At 42.6% G+C, this 20,875-nt stretch overlaps 2 protein-coding genes across 4 annotated transcripts in view; one reads left to right on the plus strand and one right to left on the minus strand.

Moving 5' to 3' along the window:
• The window catches only part of MOV10 (Mov10 RNA helicase), a 38,920-nt gene extending 30,512 nt beyond the window's left edge, over window positions 1–8,408 (plus strand). For both annotated transcript variants that reach the window (XM_081947464.1, XM_081947465.1), the window contains exons 18-22: window positions 998–1,063; window positions 1,937–2,062; window positions 3,930–4,018; window positions 5,259–5,374; window positions 6,330–8,408. In XM_081947464.1, coding sequence (XP_081803590.1) covers window positions 998–1,063; window positions 1,937–2,062; window positions 3,930–4,018; window positions 5,259–5,374; window positions 6,330–6,397 — 465 coding nt within the window. In that variant the 3' untranslated portion in view covers window positions 6,398–8,408. The remainder of the gene's footprint in view (window positions 1–997; window positions 1,064–1,936; window positions 2,063–3,929; window positions 4,019–5,258; window positions 5,375–6,329) is intronic.
• Window positions 8,409–8,865: 457 nt separating this feature from the next.
• The window catches only part of RHOC (ras homolog family member C), a 28,228-nt gene continuing 16,218 nt past the window's right edge, over window positions 8,866–20,875 (minus strand). For both annotated transcript variants that reach the window (XM_081947467.1, XM_081947468.1), the window contains exons 2-5: window positions 19,938–20,095; window positions 15,246–15,366; window positions 12,233–12,363; window positions 8,866–9,655 (exon numbers count right to left, since the gene is read on the minus strand). In XM_081947467.1, the coding sequence (XP_081803593.1) occupies window positions 9,482–9,655; window positions 12,233–12,363; window positions 15,246–15,366; window positions 19,938–20,093 (582 nt within the window). In that variant the 5' untranslated portion in view covers window positions 20,094–20,095 and the 3' untranslated portion in view covers window positions 8,866–9,481. The remainder of the gene's footprint in view (window positions 9,656–12,232; window positions 12,364–15,245; window positions 15,367–19,937; window positions 20,096–20,875) is intronic.

The raw sequence follows: 20,875 nt of genomic DNA on the forward strand, positions 1-20,875 counted from the left end.
GTTTCCTTATTGTTTCTATGAAGTGGAGTGAGTTTTGTACGTGTGAGGTGATGGATTCTGTGTAAGGCTGAAGTTGTTTGGCAAGAAATTTTGGCTCACCTCTACAGAATCAGACCCAGAACAACACAGGACACAACTACCAATCACCCTCACCAGACTCAAACCCAAACCCATCCCATAGACCAAATGCAACCACCATCCAGAAGCCAAACCACAGCAGCATCACCAACTGCTGCACCCCCCTCCGACCCCCACACAAAGCAAACTGACACACGCCATGAACACATGGCCAGACCGCAAACTCGGAGCCAAACCAAAGCCCAAGATGCTACACCTCAGCCATCTGCTCAGGACATTACATCACAGAACTCAGGAGGTTACAACACAAAGGCTCAGGATGTTACAATGCAGCCAACCCCCCAGGAGGTTGCAGCACAGGACTCAGGATATCACTACAATAGAGCTCAGGATGTCATCACACAGCCCATTACCCAGGTTGTTACAACACAAAAGAACAATAGGCACACAGCCATTACCTCAGCCACACAGGATATTACAAAACAGCCAACTAATCTGCAAACATCAACTCCATCAACTAATCAAGATGTTACAACACAGCCAACCAATCCACTTACACCAACAAGGCCAACACTCCACACACACACACCCCACCAATATTTATAGAGGGACGGCAGCTCCAATCATGCTTTGCTCGCACAGGCACAAAGCTGAAGGCACCAGCTTGAAGATGACAAGTGGGACCTCGTCGAAACGTCGCCAAGACAATCTCAATCTTACACGGGAAAAGACCCGAATATGCCATAACCTGCATACACACACACACACACACACACACACACACACACACGAAAAAGGCAAGTGTTCCACATCTGCAATGTGCATTACATTAAAAAAAAATCAGCATTACAAAGATTTCATCTCTGCTGAGGACCAATAATTGAACTAAGGACTTACACTAATTTCTCTTTCTGCTCAGGTAGAGAAGATAAGAAAGGCCATCAGTTTAGAATTGAAATCCCTGATGGGGATCCAGGATCTAAAGGTGAGATCTGGACCAATGGAGTCTTGATTATTTACTGTTATGTCCTGTAGCTCAAACCTACATTGGTACGACCAGGTAGGACCTAATATGCTGCAGTAGCAAAGCATGCACAGCTTCAGTTGGGTTTTTCTCTTTTGAAAAAAGAAATCCTTCAGTTACTAAGATCCAGCCATCATACCAGCCTTTACTGTAATTTTAAAGTACATACTCGCCCTAAACATTCAGAAACCAGGATGAACACACATGAACAATGAAAATACAGCGGAACTTTGGGAAAGGTGTATTTATTATAACAATGTACTAAAGGTTCTTCACATCTTCTCTGCCAGCACCTCCTCAAGGGTAGTCCTCACTTAACTGTGGTAATTGGGACTGGGAATTCAGTCGCTAAGTGACACTGTTCTTTAATTTGATGCCGTGTGACCGTGCCAATTAACAATGGCTGTTGCGGCAATCCCAGTTGCTGCTGTTAAGCAAATCCCACATAGTCACAGCATCCCACCATCCGGTGATTGCCATTTGCAACCTCTTACCAGCTTCTATATGACTTTGTTTGTTGGAAGCTGGCAGTGAAGCTCACAAATGGTGATCACATTGCAGGATGCCATAACATCCTAATTGCAAGCTAGTTGCCAGGTGCCCCAATTATGATCATATGACTGCAAGTTGGGATGGTTAGAACATCTAGAACTCATTCAGCACCATGGAGTGAGATGTCATTCAACAAAGGCTACTTGTATGCTTCACAGTTTGGGAAACCGACATGTCATGAAAGGAAAAAGCCCCTTGCTAAGACCATCTATCACTCTGGAGTTCTATAACTCCGTAACTCCTAAATCCTAGCTAGAATTCTTCTATGTTTCTGCACCTCAGGTGGGCTCTGTGGAGGAATTCCAGGGTCAGGAGCGGCGTGTGGTGCTCATTTCAACAGTACGCAGCAGCAGCAATTACTTTGGAATAGATGAAGAGTTCAACCTTGGTTTCCTCAATAATCCCAAGGTACCACACCGATTTGTCACAAGCTATAATCTTTCGCACATCCGGGGCTGATTGGCTTTTTTTATGGGACCAAAAAAGTCCAGAAACATATCCTCCCAAATGACTCTTCCTTTTGGGGGGCCGTTAGAGAAACTATAAAACAACGTAATTTGTTTTCTGTTTTGTACATGCCCAGACTTGCCTAGTAAATTTATTGTTTATAAATTAACGTGTGAATCGAGCCACTTCTAATTATTTAAGAAACCTCGGATAAATAAAACACAGGTTAGTATATTCTGTTTACATTTCACATATCTCCATATCATATTTCTATAGCCTAGAAATATAGGAAAAATTCCAGGAAAGGATAATTAACATTATCTAATGGTTCTGATGCTCAAAACCATTTATATATAAGACTGCTAAGACTACTATAAATATCTCTTTTAGAGCAGGACTGTATGTGCTTTACACAGGGATTTCATCAGTTGACATTTTTACAACTTTCTTTAAACACCTTTATGGTACAAGCAAAGTTTGATTTATCTTACCAAAGCATTTTAGAACAAAAGCTAATATAGCCTGAAGCTTTGCAAAGTATGAGTTTCTTAACTCTTCTGTACCACCAGGTGGTGATCCTTAGTTAAGTTCAAGACTACTTTTTATTCTCTTTGTCTTGATTCACAGCAACTATAAGGGTAAGTCCCTGCAATTTTCTTAGCAACCGTTTTAGAAGTGCAGACAGACCTCAAATTACAAACATTTGGGAACAGAAAATTTGGTAACTCAGCCAAACAGTCATTAAGTGAGATATCATTTGACTGCTTCACTCAACAACCACAATTTTGACTCTCCCAGTTGTGATCATTAAGGGGTGAAGGTGGTCCTAGATGGCCCGGAACAAGCTGTAGGATCCACTTGTGTACAGAAACCTGCCATGATTTGGAAGGCCTCGGCTGGCTACAGGACCCACTGGCATGTGGGTTCCTGCTGTAACTCTGGATGCCATGGCCTGCTCCCCATCAAACCAAACCTGTGAGAACTTGATTGCAGATCTCACCAGTCTGTGGAAAATTGCTGCAGACAGATAGGCCCAGGCCTTCCCCTCACCTCACTATGCCTGGGGTGCCTTGATTGGTCACCAGGCCCAGCAGTGTATGTAAATTGTTTCACTTACACCTTTGTGTTTTTCTGCAGCTGTAACAGGCATCCTTCCTACAGATGCCACCTTGCAGCATTCTACAAGTGGGCACCATTGTATTGTCAGGATCGTTCAGAAGGCTCCCCTCCCCCAAATTATGCATGCTGAATGGCATAAATGGCCCTTGCCTGCAGAATGGCATGAGGCGGCCTCTGTAAGAAAATCATACCTCACATCGGCTAGGTGTGTCAGTCAGCAGCTGCAGGAAAACACAAAGGTAGTGGAGCAATTTATATGCACTACTCAGCTCTGGAACGGGCCAAAACATTCCAGGCATGGTGATTAGATCACAAGTCCCTTTGTTCAGCACTACTGTAATTTCACTTTTTGGTCGCTGAACAGTCGTTAAACTGGTGTAAAGTCACCCTGTTTGCTTTGTCCAAAAGTGGGACTAAAACTCTGTTTTCTCCATTCTTAGTTCAGTTTCTTAACCACGGCTAAGGAAAAGCAAACATCACTAATTTGGGAATGAAATCCCTGTTTGTAGTAGTTTTGTGTTAGATAAAGCTATTTCTTAGAATATCCAGAAGATTCAGTTAGGAGATGGAAGTTAAGGAATCATCTTTAAGTGTCAATTATGAAATCTGTATCTCATACTTGAATGTGAGGAGTATGGAGAATTCTTTACCAGTGATCTAAGTTGTTAACTTTATTTCTTTTTGTGTCACTCCTCCTTTTCATTTTCAGCGCCTGAATGTGTCTCTTACAAGAGCTAAGGCATTGTTGATCGTTGTAGGAAACCCAACTACACTAAGCAGGGATCCATACTGGAAGGGGTAAGTGTTGGACTCCTTAATCCTAATGTCTTTGCCCAGCTAGAAAAATTATTTGTCCTCCTACAGTGAATCAGAGGAGCAACTGAATAAGCAGCGCTAGATATTCTTTTGAGATTTCCAGGTGAAGAATTGCTAAGTTACAGGGCCTGGTGCTACCTGAAAAGAAGGAATCAATCTTTCATCTAGATTTTATACTTCTATGGCATGAAAGTACTACATAGCCCAGTATTATTTATTCCTACAGTCTTCAGCTTGAGAAGTCTCATAAGGCCTGTAATGAGTGGCTTATTTGCCATTTGGAATCTGATATAGTTGATTTGTGACTGCCTCAGTGACCCTGCCGCTTTGGTAAGTCTGAAAAGATTCTCAGTCATGGTTGTCCCAAAGGTGCTTTTTCAGGAGGCAACTAGACTTTCTTGTTATTTTTTTGAAGACATTTCACTTCTCTTCCAAGAAGCTTCTTCAGCTCTGACAGGATAGTGGGGAACGGAAGGATTTATATTCCCTGCAGACAAGCTGGTCACTTGCATCCTTTTAGAGGGTCACTGAAGCACTTGGAGGTTTATCTGTGTCTCAGGGTCACTTGAGTAGTGCTCCTGGTTCCTGTAGTCTGCAATTTCCCCCCCTCTGGAAATCCATTCCTACTCCCACACTGTTGAAAGGGTGTTCATCCCAAATTATGCAGCCAAAAGTCTGCAGAGACTCTCAGCCCTCCAGACCATGGCCGTCCCAAAGGTGCACCCCTCAAAAGCCAACTGGACTTTTCTGTCCCTTCCCTGAAAACTCCTCACCTCTCATCCAAGAAGCCTCCCCAGCTCCAACAGGACAGTGGGGAATGGAAGGATTCACATTCCCCGCAGGCAGCTGGTCACCTGAGCAGTGCTCCCAGTTCCTCCCAGTCCACGATTTTCCTTTTCTCTTCTGTAAATCCATTCCCACTCCCACACCATTGAAAGGGTGCTCATCCCAAACTGTGTAGCTGAAAGTCTGTAGATTCTCAGTCACCCAAAGCATGGTTGTCCTCAAGGTGCCCCTTCAGGAGGCAACTGAACTTTCCTGTTTGTAGAGATTCTTCAAAGAAAAACAGTTGCAGTTGCCTCCTGAGGGGGCACCTTTGGGACCGCCACTTCTGTAAGTGCTTCGCAAAAGTGTGAGTTGTTTTAAGTCCAAATGTATCTTGTTTTCCCATTCCCAATGCTGATCTGCCTTAATTGCATTAGTACTTCAACTATGTCCACAGGTTTCTTGACTACTGCAAAGAGAATAAAGCTTGGAAGGGATATAAACACAGTACAGTAGAGGATGGGTTGCCAATAGCAGAACTGTCTTCTCTGAACATAAATGATCAGCCAGCAGGTAAGGAAAGGACTGCAGTGTTGAAGGCATCCTTTAATTGGTAGGCATTCTTTGGATGTTTGGAAGAGAGCCAGTTTAATCCTTTCATTCTCAGAGCAGTGGGGGGATAAGAAGGGAGAGTCAGCCCACAAATTAAGAAAAAATGAGGCTAAGCCATACAACCTTTAAGTTGAAGGAAGCCAAAAGCAAGAATTGGGAAATGTTCTGCCCATGAAATAAGCATTTAACAGTCCTCTTAAACGCAGGCCAGATTATATTGGGTCACGAGTCAATGTTCTAATTCCTCAGTTGCTCCTCAATTGTACAAGAATTATAACCAACCCACTTTGAGGTGTCCAGAATGCATGAAGCAAGAATTTTGGGGGTATTCATCTCAGAGGAATGAACTATAGAAACAACATACCAACTTTTTGGCTTGCAAAATGGGAGGGTATGGACCAATTGGAGATTAGAGTTGGCAATTGTGCCCATACTGTGTGGTGTAGGGGAGGTAATATTTTTGTTAGCCCTAGAGTTATCTTTGCTCGGAAGCCAGAACACTGGCTAAATGATGATTTTTCAACTTCCCTGTGGGCTGGTGATAGCATTGATGGCTCATAGGTTAGCGTGATTTGATTAGATTATGCTGGTTCTCAACATTCCATGATCAGCAGGCAGTTCTCGTGACTTGCCTCAAGTGTTTTAGAGAGATGGGGAAATGGAATGTCATTGTTTAAGGGATGACGTTCTTTTATAAGCACTATGTAGACTGAAAACTGATTTCCAGCCAAAATCCAACTCACTTGCCATCTTTGACTTTTCTACATTGAAGCTTTGTGCATCTTGGAGAGCAAGAGTTAAGCGCACCCCTTTAAATGTTCAGAAAGTCTGCCTGGTCAGTGCAAGGACAGTGAATAGATTTCCTTCTCCTTTCTATCTGCCTACTTGCCTCTTCACCTAGTTACCTTCCCTGCAGGTAACAGCTTACAAGAGACAAGTTACATCCAGCAGCAAGTGGAGCCACAATGGAGATATGAACATTGAAATTAGTGCTGTTTTAAAAATGATCCTGGTGAACACAGCCTTCTTGAAAATTTCTGCAGGATTGACAGACCAGACAAGTAGCTAAATTTAATTTGATCTTCATACCTGCTATTTCTCAGGAGTAAATATCAGGGTTCCCAAAATTCTGCTTTAAAAAATGAATCATGCAGTAGAAATTCATGTGCGGTTACCACTAGTGACCAAATTAATTATATATTCTTTCATGAGTGCCTGCACATTTGTAATGTTGGAGGAACGGTAATTGAAATATGTTTTGATATTTCAAACAGTGATTACATTTCAGTATCAAGAGATACTGTAGAGATTAGTAGAGATTATGAAGACTTTTGGGGAGAGGATAGGATAAAGGAAAGGAGAAACTTACTAAAACCTTGTTAAGTTTCAAGACTTAGATTTTACCTAATCAGTTTTTGTACTAAATTTATTAAAATATATTATAAGATTTAATTATATGCATCATGATTCTGTATTAGTTGTAAAATTCTCTCGTTTCATCTTTCTCCTTTTCGAGTGGAGGGGATAGCAAGGAGCAGGGTTTTTTAAAAAATCATTTTCTGCTTATATCCTGTTGGGATATTGTACTGAAGACAAAACACAAGCCAGTGTCCTGACAGAAATGCAATAGAGAAGACTAACCACAATAGAGACTCATTCCTCCCAGGCATTCATATGAACATTTTGGCAGCCTTTCAGGTTATGGAAGGAGACTGGCAAATACATTGGCTTCTAGTCCAGCTTCATACGTTACAGAATTCCAAAAATCTACCTTCTATTATTTGTAAAAACATAAAAGCTGTGAAAATCCATACAAGTCCCAAATTACAGAATTAGTATAAAACAGCAAGTATAGAATTAAGTCATATAAACTGTTATCCCTGTACCCAAATGAAGGGGGAGGGGGGGAGAATGGGGGAGGGGAGTTTTAAAACCCCTATCTTAAAGCAAGGGCCTTCAAACATGGCATCTTGAAGACTTGTGGACTTCGACTCCCAGAATTTCCTAGCCAGCATCATATGGAGCATGACAGATGCTCACTCTTCTGAGGGCCCAGCCTGAATCAATCAAAACCACAATATGGGGGAAGGATTTATTTTTCCCCTTATTATCAGAATGCCGACATTGAGTTTTTATCTACTTTTGGTTAGCCAAGTTGAATATACAAGATTCAAAAAACTATAATAGATTGAATGGGAGAGGAGGCAATGTTGCCCATTCTCTGTTTCCTCCTCCTGCCTGGCATTACACAGATGTGTTGAATTTAGATTAACCTTCCCCCATGTGGTTCTGGGTGTGATTGAGAAATAATCTTTCTGACCTCTTAGACAGTGATGGAATTTATTTTTCATTTGAAAGATGCCTTGGCTTCTGACTCAATTTCTTTCATTCTGGTGTTATAAAGTATGGGACATTTTCAGCTTTTGGAACAGCACTAGGTAGAGAATTATTTAAGCACAAGACTTAGTTTAGTTCAGAAGCACATAATTTTTACCCCTAGATTAACCAATAGAAAAGCACTAATCGTCTGCAGTCACATTGTCTCAAAGGAACAATACTATCCTTCATTATATTAGATCATTTGTTATTCCTGTATGTTTAAAAGGTGGTCCTGTGCATTGTACCACTGGTGATGGTTATTCAGTAGGTCCTCAGAGATCTGCATGATTAGGGAGCAGCTGGCACCATGCGCCAACCGCAACAGTAGTGTTTGGCTCTTTGCCATCTTATGAGGTAAACAGAAAATGAAGAATGCTGGTGTCTTACTCTGTTCCTGGTACAGCTGTGCTTACAAAGACATCATAATATATCCACTACTTGGGTAGATGCTGTGATGTTTAAGACACTCAAGTTTCTAAGAAAAACTTATTTTTTCGACACAACAATCTGTTGCTATAGCCATTGGCTGGTCAGGTGCATTTCATTCTCATGGAATTTCTGAGGTTTTTGGAGTGATTATTAAAATTGATGTTACATTTACTCAATGAAATACAAACACTCCATCATTTGCTTCATTCCACTTTTTGGGGAGGGAGGGGGGGGAATCTACAATCTATGTTTGAAAAGGTCCAGATGGAATGTGTCTTCCAGCCTTAAACTTTATACTGAATATTTCATTCCCTTCAGGTTCACTTTCAATTACATTTGTCTTTCTGTTGTTTCGTGGCATTTAAAAATCCCCTCCAAAGCAGTAAAAAGAAAATGCACATTTATCTAACCTTAGCGAAAAATACAGTTCAGTTGATCACTACATGAAAACACTATCTAGTCCCTTCAGTGCATTTTTTGAAAGTCAAAACACATTATTCAAAGGTTATTCCTTTCAGTATTTAGAGCGACAATGATGGTTCCTTTCACCACTTGCTATTCTATAGTAGAAGGGGAAGCCAACTCTGCCCAACCTTAATCCAGTTGGCAGGACTTCAAGGTCAAAGAAAAAAAGACAAACCATATAAAATCAAATTAATTTAATAAGGAGCTGAGAATATAGTATTGTCAAAACACAAGCCAGTGTCCCTCAGACAGAAGTGCAATAGAGAACACAAATTCCAATAGAGGCTGATTCCTCCCCAGACATTCATATGAACATTTTGGCAGCCCCTTGCCTTTCAGGTTATGGAGAGAGACTGGCAAATACATGAGCTTGTAATCCAGCTTCCTATGTTTCAGAATTCCAGATGTCTACCTTCTGCTATTTGTGAAAACATACACCTGTGAAAATCCATACAAGCACCAAATTATAGAATTAGTATAAAAGAGCAAGAATATAGAATTAAGTCATATAAACTGTCGGCCCTATACCCAAATCATTACAAAAAGGATTCAAATGATTTCTCTTGACTTCCCAAACATATAAAATTATGGTATAGCCCAAGGAAAGACCTAAAGTCCACTGCTGTGGAGTACCCTGGGTGGCCTTTTCTGTACAGAAGAATGGAGGCTGAAATCATCCAACTATCATATTAAACTTGTACTCTTCCATCTATCGAGACGCCATGCTTGCTTCCATGCAATCCGTGGAACAGGTGCATGATTCAAACAGCACAGTCACAGCTTTTGCCAACACTCTTACAAGAGCGGACAACCTTTGCGCCTTTTATTCTTTCTGACTTGCAGAGCAGCCCGGGTGGCCATTTCAAACACTTCCCGCACTCCGTCCTTTGTCTTGGCGGAGCATTCAAGGTAGCCAAAAGCATTGATTCTGTTCGCCATGTCTCTGCCATCTTCCGGCTTCACTGGCTCCTTCGTAAAAATGATGACAAGCAAAACAGTTTGATTATTATTTAGCACCGCCTGATATAACAATAGAAAAATCCCAGGTAACCCCAGTACTTCCTTCCTCTTTAATTGTTTGTTTTTCTTAGCCTCAGACAATATAGCAGAAAGCATTTCTGATGACCACAGCAAGTTCTCAAAAAGTTTTGGCAAAGTGTAATATATTTATGTCAATTTAATATGACTGCTCATACTGCTTTTATAAAAATAAAAGCAAGGAAACCAGCTGCTGAACACCAGCTGAAGTTAAAAGTGATCCATCAGTCACAATTAACATAGCCAATGTATAGACAGGCCTAGCCCCACTTTCTGACTCCCAGACCCAATGATGGAACCAAACCTTTTAAGACATTATAAAAGGCCAACAGAGTTGGAGCCAATAGGATCACTAGAGAGATGATGTTCTAAAGGGTGGGCTCCACTAGTGGGTTGCTGTTTTTTTTACTACCTATTTGGACACGCTGCTGCGCACGCTCGGGCACACTTGCATGCGCAGAAGCATCCGGGCAGGTGGGCAACTACTGGCTCGCCTGATCTGGGCCAAACTGGCAGCAACCCATCTCTGGTGGGCACAATAACAGAAAGGGGTCCCTTCCCGAAACCTGCCAAGTGCCCCTCCTTTGTAAATGCAACTTGAAGCATACACATTGCATAACTTAATAATTTATATTTTCAGAATATCATTGCACATCTTGCTGGTATGACAGAAGAAGCGTAAACTCAAGACAGCCCTGAAACATCTGCTGATTTTTTAAATAAAACGGGTATAGAGCTGTGCAATTTTGGGGTTGAGGCCATCATTCTGACAAAGGTCCAATATGTAACACTGATGTGTAGGAAACACTGGCATAAATTCTTAGGGCAGGACTAAATTGGGTTCTTATCTGCTGCAGGCTATTGGGATGAAGGGAACACTCATCAAATAAAAAAGTACACTTGACATTAATGTCTTTATGACGCTGCGGGGAGGATTTGGGCATATATAGAAGACAAATATCCTTTGCATCCCTTTCTAAAGGCATTGCTGAAAAATAACCAAATCATCATGAGCCAAGTCCAACCCCCCTTGGAAATACAAGCTGAGTTAATAGCATGTTTTGCACCCAGAGTAGCATAGGAATTGTAATTGCCAGTGCCTCCAGAATAATTTCCCATCCATGCTGGCTGGGGAAAAATGCTAGACTTGACAAAAGAGACTGCTGGAAAAGCCCGTGGATTTATTAATTTATACCCTATTTTTTCATGCTATTTGGGTTGTCATGATAATCAAAAACAACCAATTAAAGCAAACTATAAAATGTAATTCAGAGATGTATACATAATAATAAAAAAAAAATATTCTATTTTCAAACTCTTTTTTTAAGGTTCAGCTTCTTGCCTTATTAAAAACTTCACTGGGGTGGTTAAAAAGGAGCCTCAATTTGTACTCAAATTTCACTCTTCAAAGGCAGCTCAACTGTTTAGAATTGGAAATGCAAAATCAACAGCTTCTTTAATCAGCCATAATCCCAAATGAGGGTGGAATTGATGAGGTAACATTAATTAGGTCAAACTACAAACAGTAAATCTTCATGAAATATTTATGTGTTAGAATTTTCCACAGAATATGGAAGGCAACGAGGGAACCCAGTTCCACAAGAACTGACAATGAAAAAATATGTTCACAGAGGCTGTGTGAAAGATAGAAAACATCTGAAAAATTCGGAGCATGTTTACATTTAATCTAGAATCCTCAAGCATTATTGTTGACAGGTAATTCAGAATAGAAATAGGTACACAAATGTACTATTTCTCAAAAGTAAATGAGGTCACTTCTATAGGTTTGTTCTTAAGTCCCAGAGTTCAGTGAGACTTGCCCAGTTTAGGTAAGTAAATATCGATTATATCTTAGGTTTTTTTGTATTTACTTGTATTCTAAGATTATACTCTAAGCCAGGGGTGTCCAAACTTGGGAACTTTAAGACTTGCTGGCTGGGGAATTCTGGGAGTTGAAGTCCACAAGTCTTAAAGTTCCCAAGTTTGGACACCCCTGCTCTAAGCTATATTTTAGGCTTGAATTTCATATATTCACAGCCTCCTACTCAAAGAGATTCAAGAACCACAAAGGTGTTTGGCTTTAAGTCGGAAATTTATTTGTAGGACCTTATTTCCTCAGAACGTGATCTTACACATTCGAAGGGACATTGAGAAAGTTGCTATTAAAAACGAACACAAGGATTCTTGCATGACTTCAAGTTTAGAATGAAAATTTAAGAGCAGAGGCAAAGCGCCAGCCTGGATGTTTATCTTGACAGAAGAGAGATAGCTGGAAACTGCTTGATTCATTATTTGCAAAAGTAACAAACCAATCCTGATACATGTCACAATTACTCTGAAATGTAAAGATCCCAGATGATAATGACTGTTTTTTTTCCCTAGAAGTAGAAGGCATTGAAAGCTTCAATAAATATGTGTGCAAGACAATTAAACCACAGTGGCACAATATTTTGTCTCCAAGAATAGGAAAATCTCATTCAAAAAAAGCAGACAAGTGTTGAAACATACCTGTTTCATCTTTGCCAATTCTCTGCGTGTGTGATCATCATTCCGCAAGTCCTTCTTGTTTCCTACAAGGATGATGGGCACATTTGGGCAAAAATGCTTCACTTCAGGTGTCCATTTTTCTGGTATGTTCTCTGGAAGAAGCAAGAGATGGGAGAACTGAAGCAAATCCCCAGCAGAACAGATTATAAGTGTAATCCCCACATTAATATAAGGGAAAAGATCCATTTCAGTGAGACTGAATAAAATGAGAGTCTTGTTTTCAGAATCTTGGCTGGTAAACAAGTGTCAGTCTGCTTCATTCACCTCACCCCACTACAGATGTAAGGAACTTTGTACTCTTTAGACCACTAAAAGACAGGAGAAGAAGTGACTGAGGAGTGTGTTGGAAGTTCCCCATCTAAACCAAAGAACCACAGTCAGAAATATCCCCGCAGACATGCAAAGAGCTACAGAAAGACTTAATGTCACAAAGGCTTTCTGTGCAGAAAAAAAGTACATATCCTCTCATCCTTGAATTTTCCCTCTCTGCAATACTGCCAACATTCATTTCCCCTCATCTTGCTCCTGAAGGCAGCTGTTCTTTCTGTTCTTATATACTGAAAAACTATTAATGGTGTCATAGTGCAAACATATCCAAGGAACTATCCAAACTGGCTAATCTTGAATGGAGGAAGCCATTCATTCTCCATCCAGCAAAATAGATTTGATCCCTAAAGGATTCCTCTGTCTAGTACAGACTTTGAGGAGACATCCTTAACCTCTGACAGAGTCTGCATTCTCTTAGGCAGAATCCATGTACAGGTGAAACTCGAAAAATTAGAATATCGTGCAAAAGTTCATTTATTTCAGTAATGCAACTTAAAAGGTGAAACTAACATATGAGATAAGACTCATTATATGAAAAGCAAGATAGTTCAAGCCGTGATTTGTCATAATTGTGATGATTATGGAGTATAGTTCATGAAAACCCCAAATCCACCATCTCAGAAAATTAGAATATTACATGCAATCAATAAAACAAGGATTGTACATAGAACAACATCAGACCTCTGAAAGTATAAGCATGCATATGTACTCAGTACTTGGTTTGGGCCCCTTTTGCAGCAATTACTGCCTCAATGCGGCATGGCATGGAAGCTATCAGCCTGTGGCACTGCTGAGGTGTTATGGAAGACCGGAATGCTTCAATAGCAGCCTTCAGCTCTTCTATAATGTTCGGTCTCATGTATCTCATCTTTCTCTTGGCAATGCCCCATAGATTCTCTATGGGTTCAGGTCAGGCGGGTTTGCTGGCCAATTAAGCACAGTAATCCCACGGTCATTGAACCAGGTTTTGGTGCTTTTGGCAGTGTGGGCAGGTGCCAAGTCCTGCTGGAAAATGAAGTCAGCATCCCCATAAAGCTCGTCTGCGGAAGGAAGCATGAAGTGCTCCAAAATCTCCTGGTAGACGGCTCTGATGACCCTGGACTTAATGAAGCACAGTGGACCAACACCAGCAGATGATATGCTCCCCAAAGCAACACAGACTGTGGAAAATTCACACTGGACTTCAAGCATCTTGCAGTGTGTGCCTCTCCATTCTTCCTCCATACTCTGGGTCCTTGATTTCGAAATGAGAAGCAAAAGTTGATCTCATCAGAAAAGAGGACTTGGACCCCTGAGCAACAGACCAGGTCTGTTTTTCTTTAGCCCAGGTAAGACACTTCTGATATTGGCATGTTCAGTGATCCATTTGTCCATATATTGGTTGATCCATTTGTCCATATATTGGTTGTCCACAGTCTTTTTCAACCCCAAAGTCAAAAGCATCAATACTCTTCCCATATTATTGAACTTCATACACTTAGCAAGAACTCTGCAAACCTCATCTCTTCCAACAGAAGTTTATCATAACTTTTTAGCACTTCTTAAAGCAATACATGTTTACATTTTTTCTTATTTACCTTTACAACTCAGTGACATCAATTACATACTACACACAATACTATTTCCAGGACACCATTTTTGCTTTGAAGAATACCTGGACATTTGAAAAGCATTAGTCACTATGATATCATATATGATATGAGTGATATGATATGATATGATATGATAATAGAAGAGAACAGAATACAATCTGGAAAGGACCTTGGAGGTCTTCTAGTCCAGCCCTCTTCTCAACCAGGAGAACCTATAGCAGCAATGGCAAACCTTTTTTGGCTTGTGTGCCATAAGCTGGGGGAGCGCAGGGGGGTCATGCGCATGCATGCCATACCCATAATGCAATGCGCAATCCCCCCAGCGCACATGCGGGCATGATAGGAACTGCCCCCCATTTTTTGCATGCTTTTTTTGCCCTCCCCAGGCTCCAGAGGCTTTATAGGAGCCTGGGGAGGGCAAAAACAGCCTCCCACGTCCCTTAGAGGCCCTCCAGAGGCTTCAAGGAATCCTCCGGAAGGGCCCTGAAGACTCCGGACGGTTTAAACCGGCCCTACAAGCAAACTGGAAGTCCGTTTCTGAACTTCCGGTTTGCCCGTAGGGCCAATTTTTTTTGTGCTCTGGAGGCTTCAGGGAAGCTCCTCAAGCCTCCAGAGGTTCTCCGGGAGGGGCGGGGGAGACTGTTTTCGCCCTCCCCAGGCTCCTATAAAGCCTCTGGAACCTGAGGAAGGTGATAAATGGCTTTTAAAAAGGCTGAACTCAGCTGGCCAGTGTGCGCATGCACGCTGTCCAGTTGACAGGGCAACACCTCACGTGCCCTGACAAATGGCTCCGTGTGCCATACATTCGCCATCCCAGACCTATACTACTTCAGACAATGATGTTTACTGTGACTCTCTAATACAATATTGTTGACTAACAGTAAGGCTGTCCAGTAGAAAAATGCTTGTCTCCTGCTTTATTGACCAAAACAGTAGCTTCAGATGGCATGGTAACTACTTCAGATAGAATGAGAGCTTCTAGGAATACATGGGAAGACATACTGTAGGTTGACCATTCCTGACCTATAATTTGAACTGTTATTTTATAGCCTTACCTAAACTATCTGGACTGTCAATGGAAAAGCACATGAGGATAACATCTGTATCAGGATAAGAGAGAGGCCGCAGCCTGTCATAATCCTCTTGCCCAGCTGTATCCCAGAGAGCCAGCTCCACCTATAAATGAAAAAAAAATCAAGTGCCTTAATCAACATAATTGTGACTGTGGTTAAATACAGATACTGAAGTGGGGGGATCCAACTGTCTTTCTTCCCTCATTTATTACTTGGGTCCTTGGCAATTTTAAGCAGCCTGGCAAAATATCTACCAGTATTAAACAAATATATTAAACCCTGTACTTAACAATGGCCATTATGCAGAACCACTTTTCTTCATCATTCTCAAAGGCATTCAAGCTCAAGTTCATAAACACCATCAACATTAAATACAAGAACATCTCTTCCGGGTGGTCAATGGAATGTTAGTAGAAGCATCAGAAGAGTTTTATTGAAGTTTTCACTTTTCAGAAATGCAACATTTTATACCAATTTAATGAGCAAATGTGATATATGAAATCGTCTGAAAGATGGCAACCGGATTCACAGCCAAACCAGAAGTACAGGACAGCTACGTACATTTTAAATGTTTGTATATTTATCTATAATATAATAATGAGGAGGGTTGACTCTTCACATAAAAGGGGAGTGTTGTGTAGAGATGGAAGATCAAACCCCTCCTAATTTACTTCTTTGATATCTAGTCCTCAAAACAAATATGTGTTCATCAAATTGGCCTTCATCAGCTGGTGACTTATGAAACTAGGCAAACATTGTTCAAAACTACTCAGCAAAATAAACACGGCATGAGGGCAAGGACCTGGGGCAAATGTACAGTTACTAAATGTATCTTATCTGTTTAATTATTTCTCAAATGAATCATGGAATTTATTTTATCTTTGAATCAAATTTATATACAACTCATGTCATTATCTAAATGACACCGAGCAATTTACAATTAGGTTAGCATTTATTGATTGATTGATTTTTCCTGAAAGTCTTTGTTGGTGTCAGAGGTTGGTGGTAAAAGAGTCTGGAGCATATATACAACTAGAGAGAAGAGAGTACTATTCATGATGTTAAAATCCCATGGACATAAAGGTCATAAAGAGGTTGATTGATATTTAACTAGAGAGAAAGAATATAGGCTTCTTTAATCCAGAATTATCATTTCAGCATATTTATTGGGTAGGAGTTATGCATGTAATTTAATCTTTCATTTAATCTACAAATACAGAGCCTAACGTTTGAAAAATGGCTTCCATCCCATTGTTTTAAGCTTTTTAGTCCTGATTATCAGTGGTTGGGAGACCGTGGTTGTTGGCTATGCCCGGTCGTTTGCACCAATCCCCGCAACCTAGGTGGCCAGGAACTACAGAGCCCGGGCCTACGGCTGATGCTTTGCAATGCAAGGTCCGTAACCAACAAGGCCCCCCTCATTAATGAGTTGATCTCTGAGGGGGAGCTAGACCTTGCAGGGATAACGGAAACCTGGTTGGGCCACGAGGGTGGTTTACCCCTCGTGGAAATGTGCCCACCAGGTTTCCGTGCATTCCATCAGCCTCGGGCCCTGGGTAAGGGTGGTGGGGTGGCGGTAGTTATACGGGAAGGTCTAGAACCGAGGGAGTTCACTGTTCCTCAGATATCCGGGTGTGAGTCCCTTGGTGTGAAATGGGGCCCAGGGAGGCAGTTGGGTTTGCTGATTGTATACTTGGCTCCTCTCTATACATCAGCAGCCCTGCCCGAGCTCCTCGAGCTGATCTCGGAGACGGCGGTTGAGATCCCCAGGCTTGTGGTTATGGGGGATTTCAACCTGCCGTCGACGGGAGCAGCGTCTGAGGTAGCTCGGGAGTTCATGGCTTCCATGACAGCCATGGGCCTGACGCAGTTAATTCAGGGCCCCACACACGAAGGAGGCCACACATTGGACCTTGTTTTTGTATCTGAGCAGTGGACGAGTGATCTGGGTAGAGGGGATTTTACTGTTACACCCCTGTCATGGTCAGATCACTCATATCTCTGGCTTGACTTCCCTGGCGCTACCCCCCACCGCGAGGAGGCGGGACCAGACGGTCCATGCTGGTACCGCCCCAAGCACCTGATGGAGCCGGATAGGTTCCAGACGGAGCTTGGGCCATTACCTGTAGCCCTGACCCGCGCTCGGTCGGAGGACCTAGCGGCCGCCTGGAATAGGGCGGCGGCTGGGGCCTTGGACCGGGTTGCGCCTTTGCGACCTCTCCTGCGGCAGCGACCCACCCGGGCTCCTTGGTATACCGAGGAGCTGAGGGTGATGAAGCGCCACAGGAGACGTCTAGAGAGCAGGTGGAGGTCCTCACGCTCCGAATCTGATCGAACACAGGTAAGATCCTACTTGCGGACCTACCTTGTGGCATTAAGGGTGGCCAAACGTAGATATTGCGCCACCCTTATTGCGACGGCTGATAACCGCCCTGCCGCCCTGTTTAGGGTGACCCGCTCCCTCTTGTCACAGAGGACACAGGGGGCACCCTTACAGGGCAGAGCAGAGGAATTTGGGGAATATCTGCAGGACAAAGTCGCTCAGATCCGGAGCGGATGGGCCCCTCAGTGGACCAGACGGGCCGCCAACAGCGAGTCTTGTGAGACCATCCTGGGAGGAGTTTGATTCTGTTGCCCCCGAGGATTTAGATAGGTTGCGTGGACGGCTGCGACCCACCACATGTTTAATGGACCCGTGTCCCTCCTGGTTGGTACTGGCATCTTGGGAGGTGACCCGAGGCTGGCTTCTGGGCCTGGTGAATGCCTCATTGGGTGAGGGATCCTTACCAACCGCCTTGAAAGAGGCGGTGGTGAGGCCCTTGCTTAAGAGGCCTTCACTCGACCCAATGGAGCTAGCTAATTATCGTCCAGTCTCCAACCTTCCGTTTCTAGCGAAGGTTGTAGAGAATGTGGTGGCGCAGCAGTTTCCACGACACCTTGATGAATCCGAGTATCTAGACTCACGCCAGTCCGGCTTCCGACCCGGGCACAGCACAGAGACAGCCTTGGTCGCGTTGGTTGATGATCTCTGGAGGGCCAGAGATAGAGGTTGTTCCTCTATCCTGGTCCTATTAGACCTCTCGGCGGCTTTTGATACCATCGACCATGGTATCCTATTGCGCCGGTTGGAGGGGATAGGAGTCGGAGGTACCGTTTTGCGGTGGTTTGGCTCCTACCTCTCCGACCGGAGGCAATGTGTGTTGACAGGGGGACAGAGGTCGACCCCGAGGTCACTCACTTGTGGAGTGCCACAGGGGTCAGTCCTCTCGCCTCTCCTGTTCAACACATATGTGAAGCCGCTGGGTGAGATCATCTGTGGTTTTGGGGTTGAGTATCACCTCTACGCTGATGATACTCAGCTGTATATTTCAACTCCAAACCACCCCAACGAGGCTGTCGAAGTGATGTCCCGGTGTTTGGAGGCCGTCGGGGTCTGGATGGGGGACAACAGACTTAAACTCAACCCCTCCAAGACTGAGTGGCTGTGGCTACCGGCACCTTGGTTCAGCCAGCTGATCCCATCGCTGGCCATAGGGGGCGAACAATTGCCCCCTGTGGAACGGGCGCGCAATTTGGGCGTCCTCCTTGATGCCCGGCTGTCAATGGATGACCATGTGGCAGCCGTGGCAAGGGGGGCGTTTCACCAGGTTCGCCTGGTGCACCAATTGCGCCCCCTACTGGACCGGGATGCCCTACGCACGGTCACTCATGCGCTGGTGACGTCCCGCCTGGATTACTGCAACGCTCTCTACATGGGGCTGCCCTTGGGACGCGCCCGGAGACTGCAGTTAGTTCAGAACGCAGCCGCGCGGGCTGTGATGGGGAGTACGAGGTACTCCCACGTAACACCTCTGCTGCGCGAGCTGCACTGGCTGCCTGTGGTTTTCCGGGTGTGTTTCAAGGTGCTGATTACCATCTTTAAAGCGCTCCATGGCACGGGACCTAGTTACTTGCGGGATCGCATCCTCCCACATACATCCCTGCGGCCAATACGCTCACACAGGGAGGGACTTCTCCTGGTGCCGTCCACTAGGCAATGCCAGCGGGCGACACCGAGGAGTAGGGCCTTCTCTGTGATGGGCCCAACCCTCTGGAATGACCTCCCCCCCGACATTAGAACCACTTCTGACCTCCGCTCCTTCCGGCAAAAACTGAAGACCCACCTGTTCCGATTAGCAGGCCTAGCATAATTCAACTGTCCCTCCTGGCAAATGTATTATATCTGGTTATTTTAGGGGCTTTTTAATTTACTGTATTTGTTTTTAGGGGTTTGAATTTATTTTATATCTGCTTTATACAGTTCTTTTAACTACATTTTAACCTCCGCCATGTCAATTGTCAACTGTACATATTTAATTTAATTTTATTGTATCCTGTTATATTTTGTATGAACTGTACACCGCCCCGAGTCCCTTGCGGGAGAGGGGGCGGTCTAGAAGCATTAAATATTATTATTATTATTATTATTATTATTATTATTATTATTATTATTATTATTATTATTATTATTGGTTGACCAACCAGATATTGATATTTCTAACAGGAATCAGTATCAGATACTAATGGATGCAAAGAAAAAAACACCCAAGACAATATTAACTAGTGGCATCCAGAGAAGAAAACAGATATTGCTTAGAAGCTGTTTCTACCATAGTATTAAAGATGACAAGTTACCTGTTTCCCATCTACTTCAATATCAGCAATGTAGTTTTCAAAGACTGTTGGTACATAGACTTCTGGGAACTGGTCCTTGCTAAAAACAATCAATAGGCATGTCTTCCCACAGGCACCATCTCCCACAATCACCAGCTTCTTCCTGATGGCTGCCATGGCTGTAGAGACAAAAAGAAAGCTAGGTCTGAGGTTTAGTTCATTGGGATATTGGAATATTACAACAAATAAGTGTAATACTACAGCATATTACTCCTCCATGTGAACAAAATATATTCTGGACCAGAAAGAACAAGCTTGAATCAAAGAAGTGTAAATTCTTTATTCGGAATGACTTACGGAGCAAATATGCAATCAGAAATTGAATATTTAAAACAAAGGAATGGAAACCATACTTCCAGTGTTAGATTTTATATCTATACACTAATTGGAAGATTTTAAAAAATTGCACTACTCAGTAATGTACTAAAATAGTTTGGTAATTCTGAAAGTAAAGAGACAGCAATAATAGCAACAAAAGAGAGGGAAACAAAAAAGTTATTCACCCACTATATCATTTCTAACTATTTCTGAAATTCCACAGTATTTATATTTTTAAAAGACAATATGAAATACAATATGTTAATTACTGTGTGTTACATTCTTCTTGGAATCTATGTAGTTGTCACAAATATATATTCTCGCAATTATCAGAGGTTATTAGGAATGCTCTGAAGAAATAATAATAATTAGAAACTCTCTTGTATGTCTCACGGTGATGAAAATTTGGCTGAGAATTACAGTAGGATAAGTAGGAGATTTGTTTTAAAAATATCCTAAACACACTATCATATCCAGGTGCTTCAGCCTAATAATGATTTATGTAAGCCTTCTTGCTTATTTTACTTTTTATGGACAACTTGAAGAACATAACTGGGCTCCATTTTGAAACAGATGTTATG

The sequence above is a fragment of the Natrix helvetica genome, assembly GCF_964273705.1.
Source record: "Natrix helvetica genome assembly, chromosome: 3".
NCBI classification, from domain to species: domain Eukaryota; kingdom Metazoa; phylum Chordata; class Lepidosauria; order Squamata; family Natricidae; genus Natrix; species Natrix helvetica.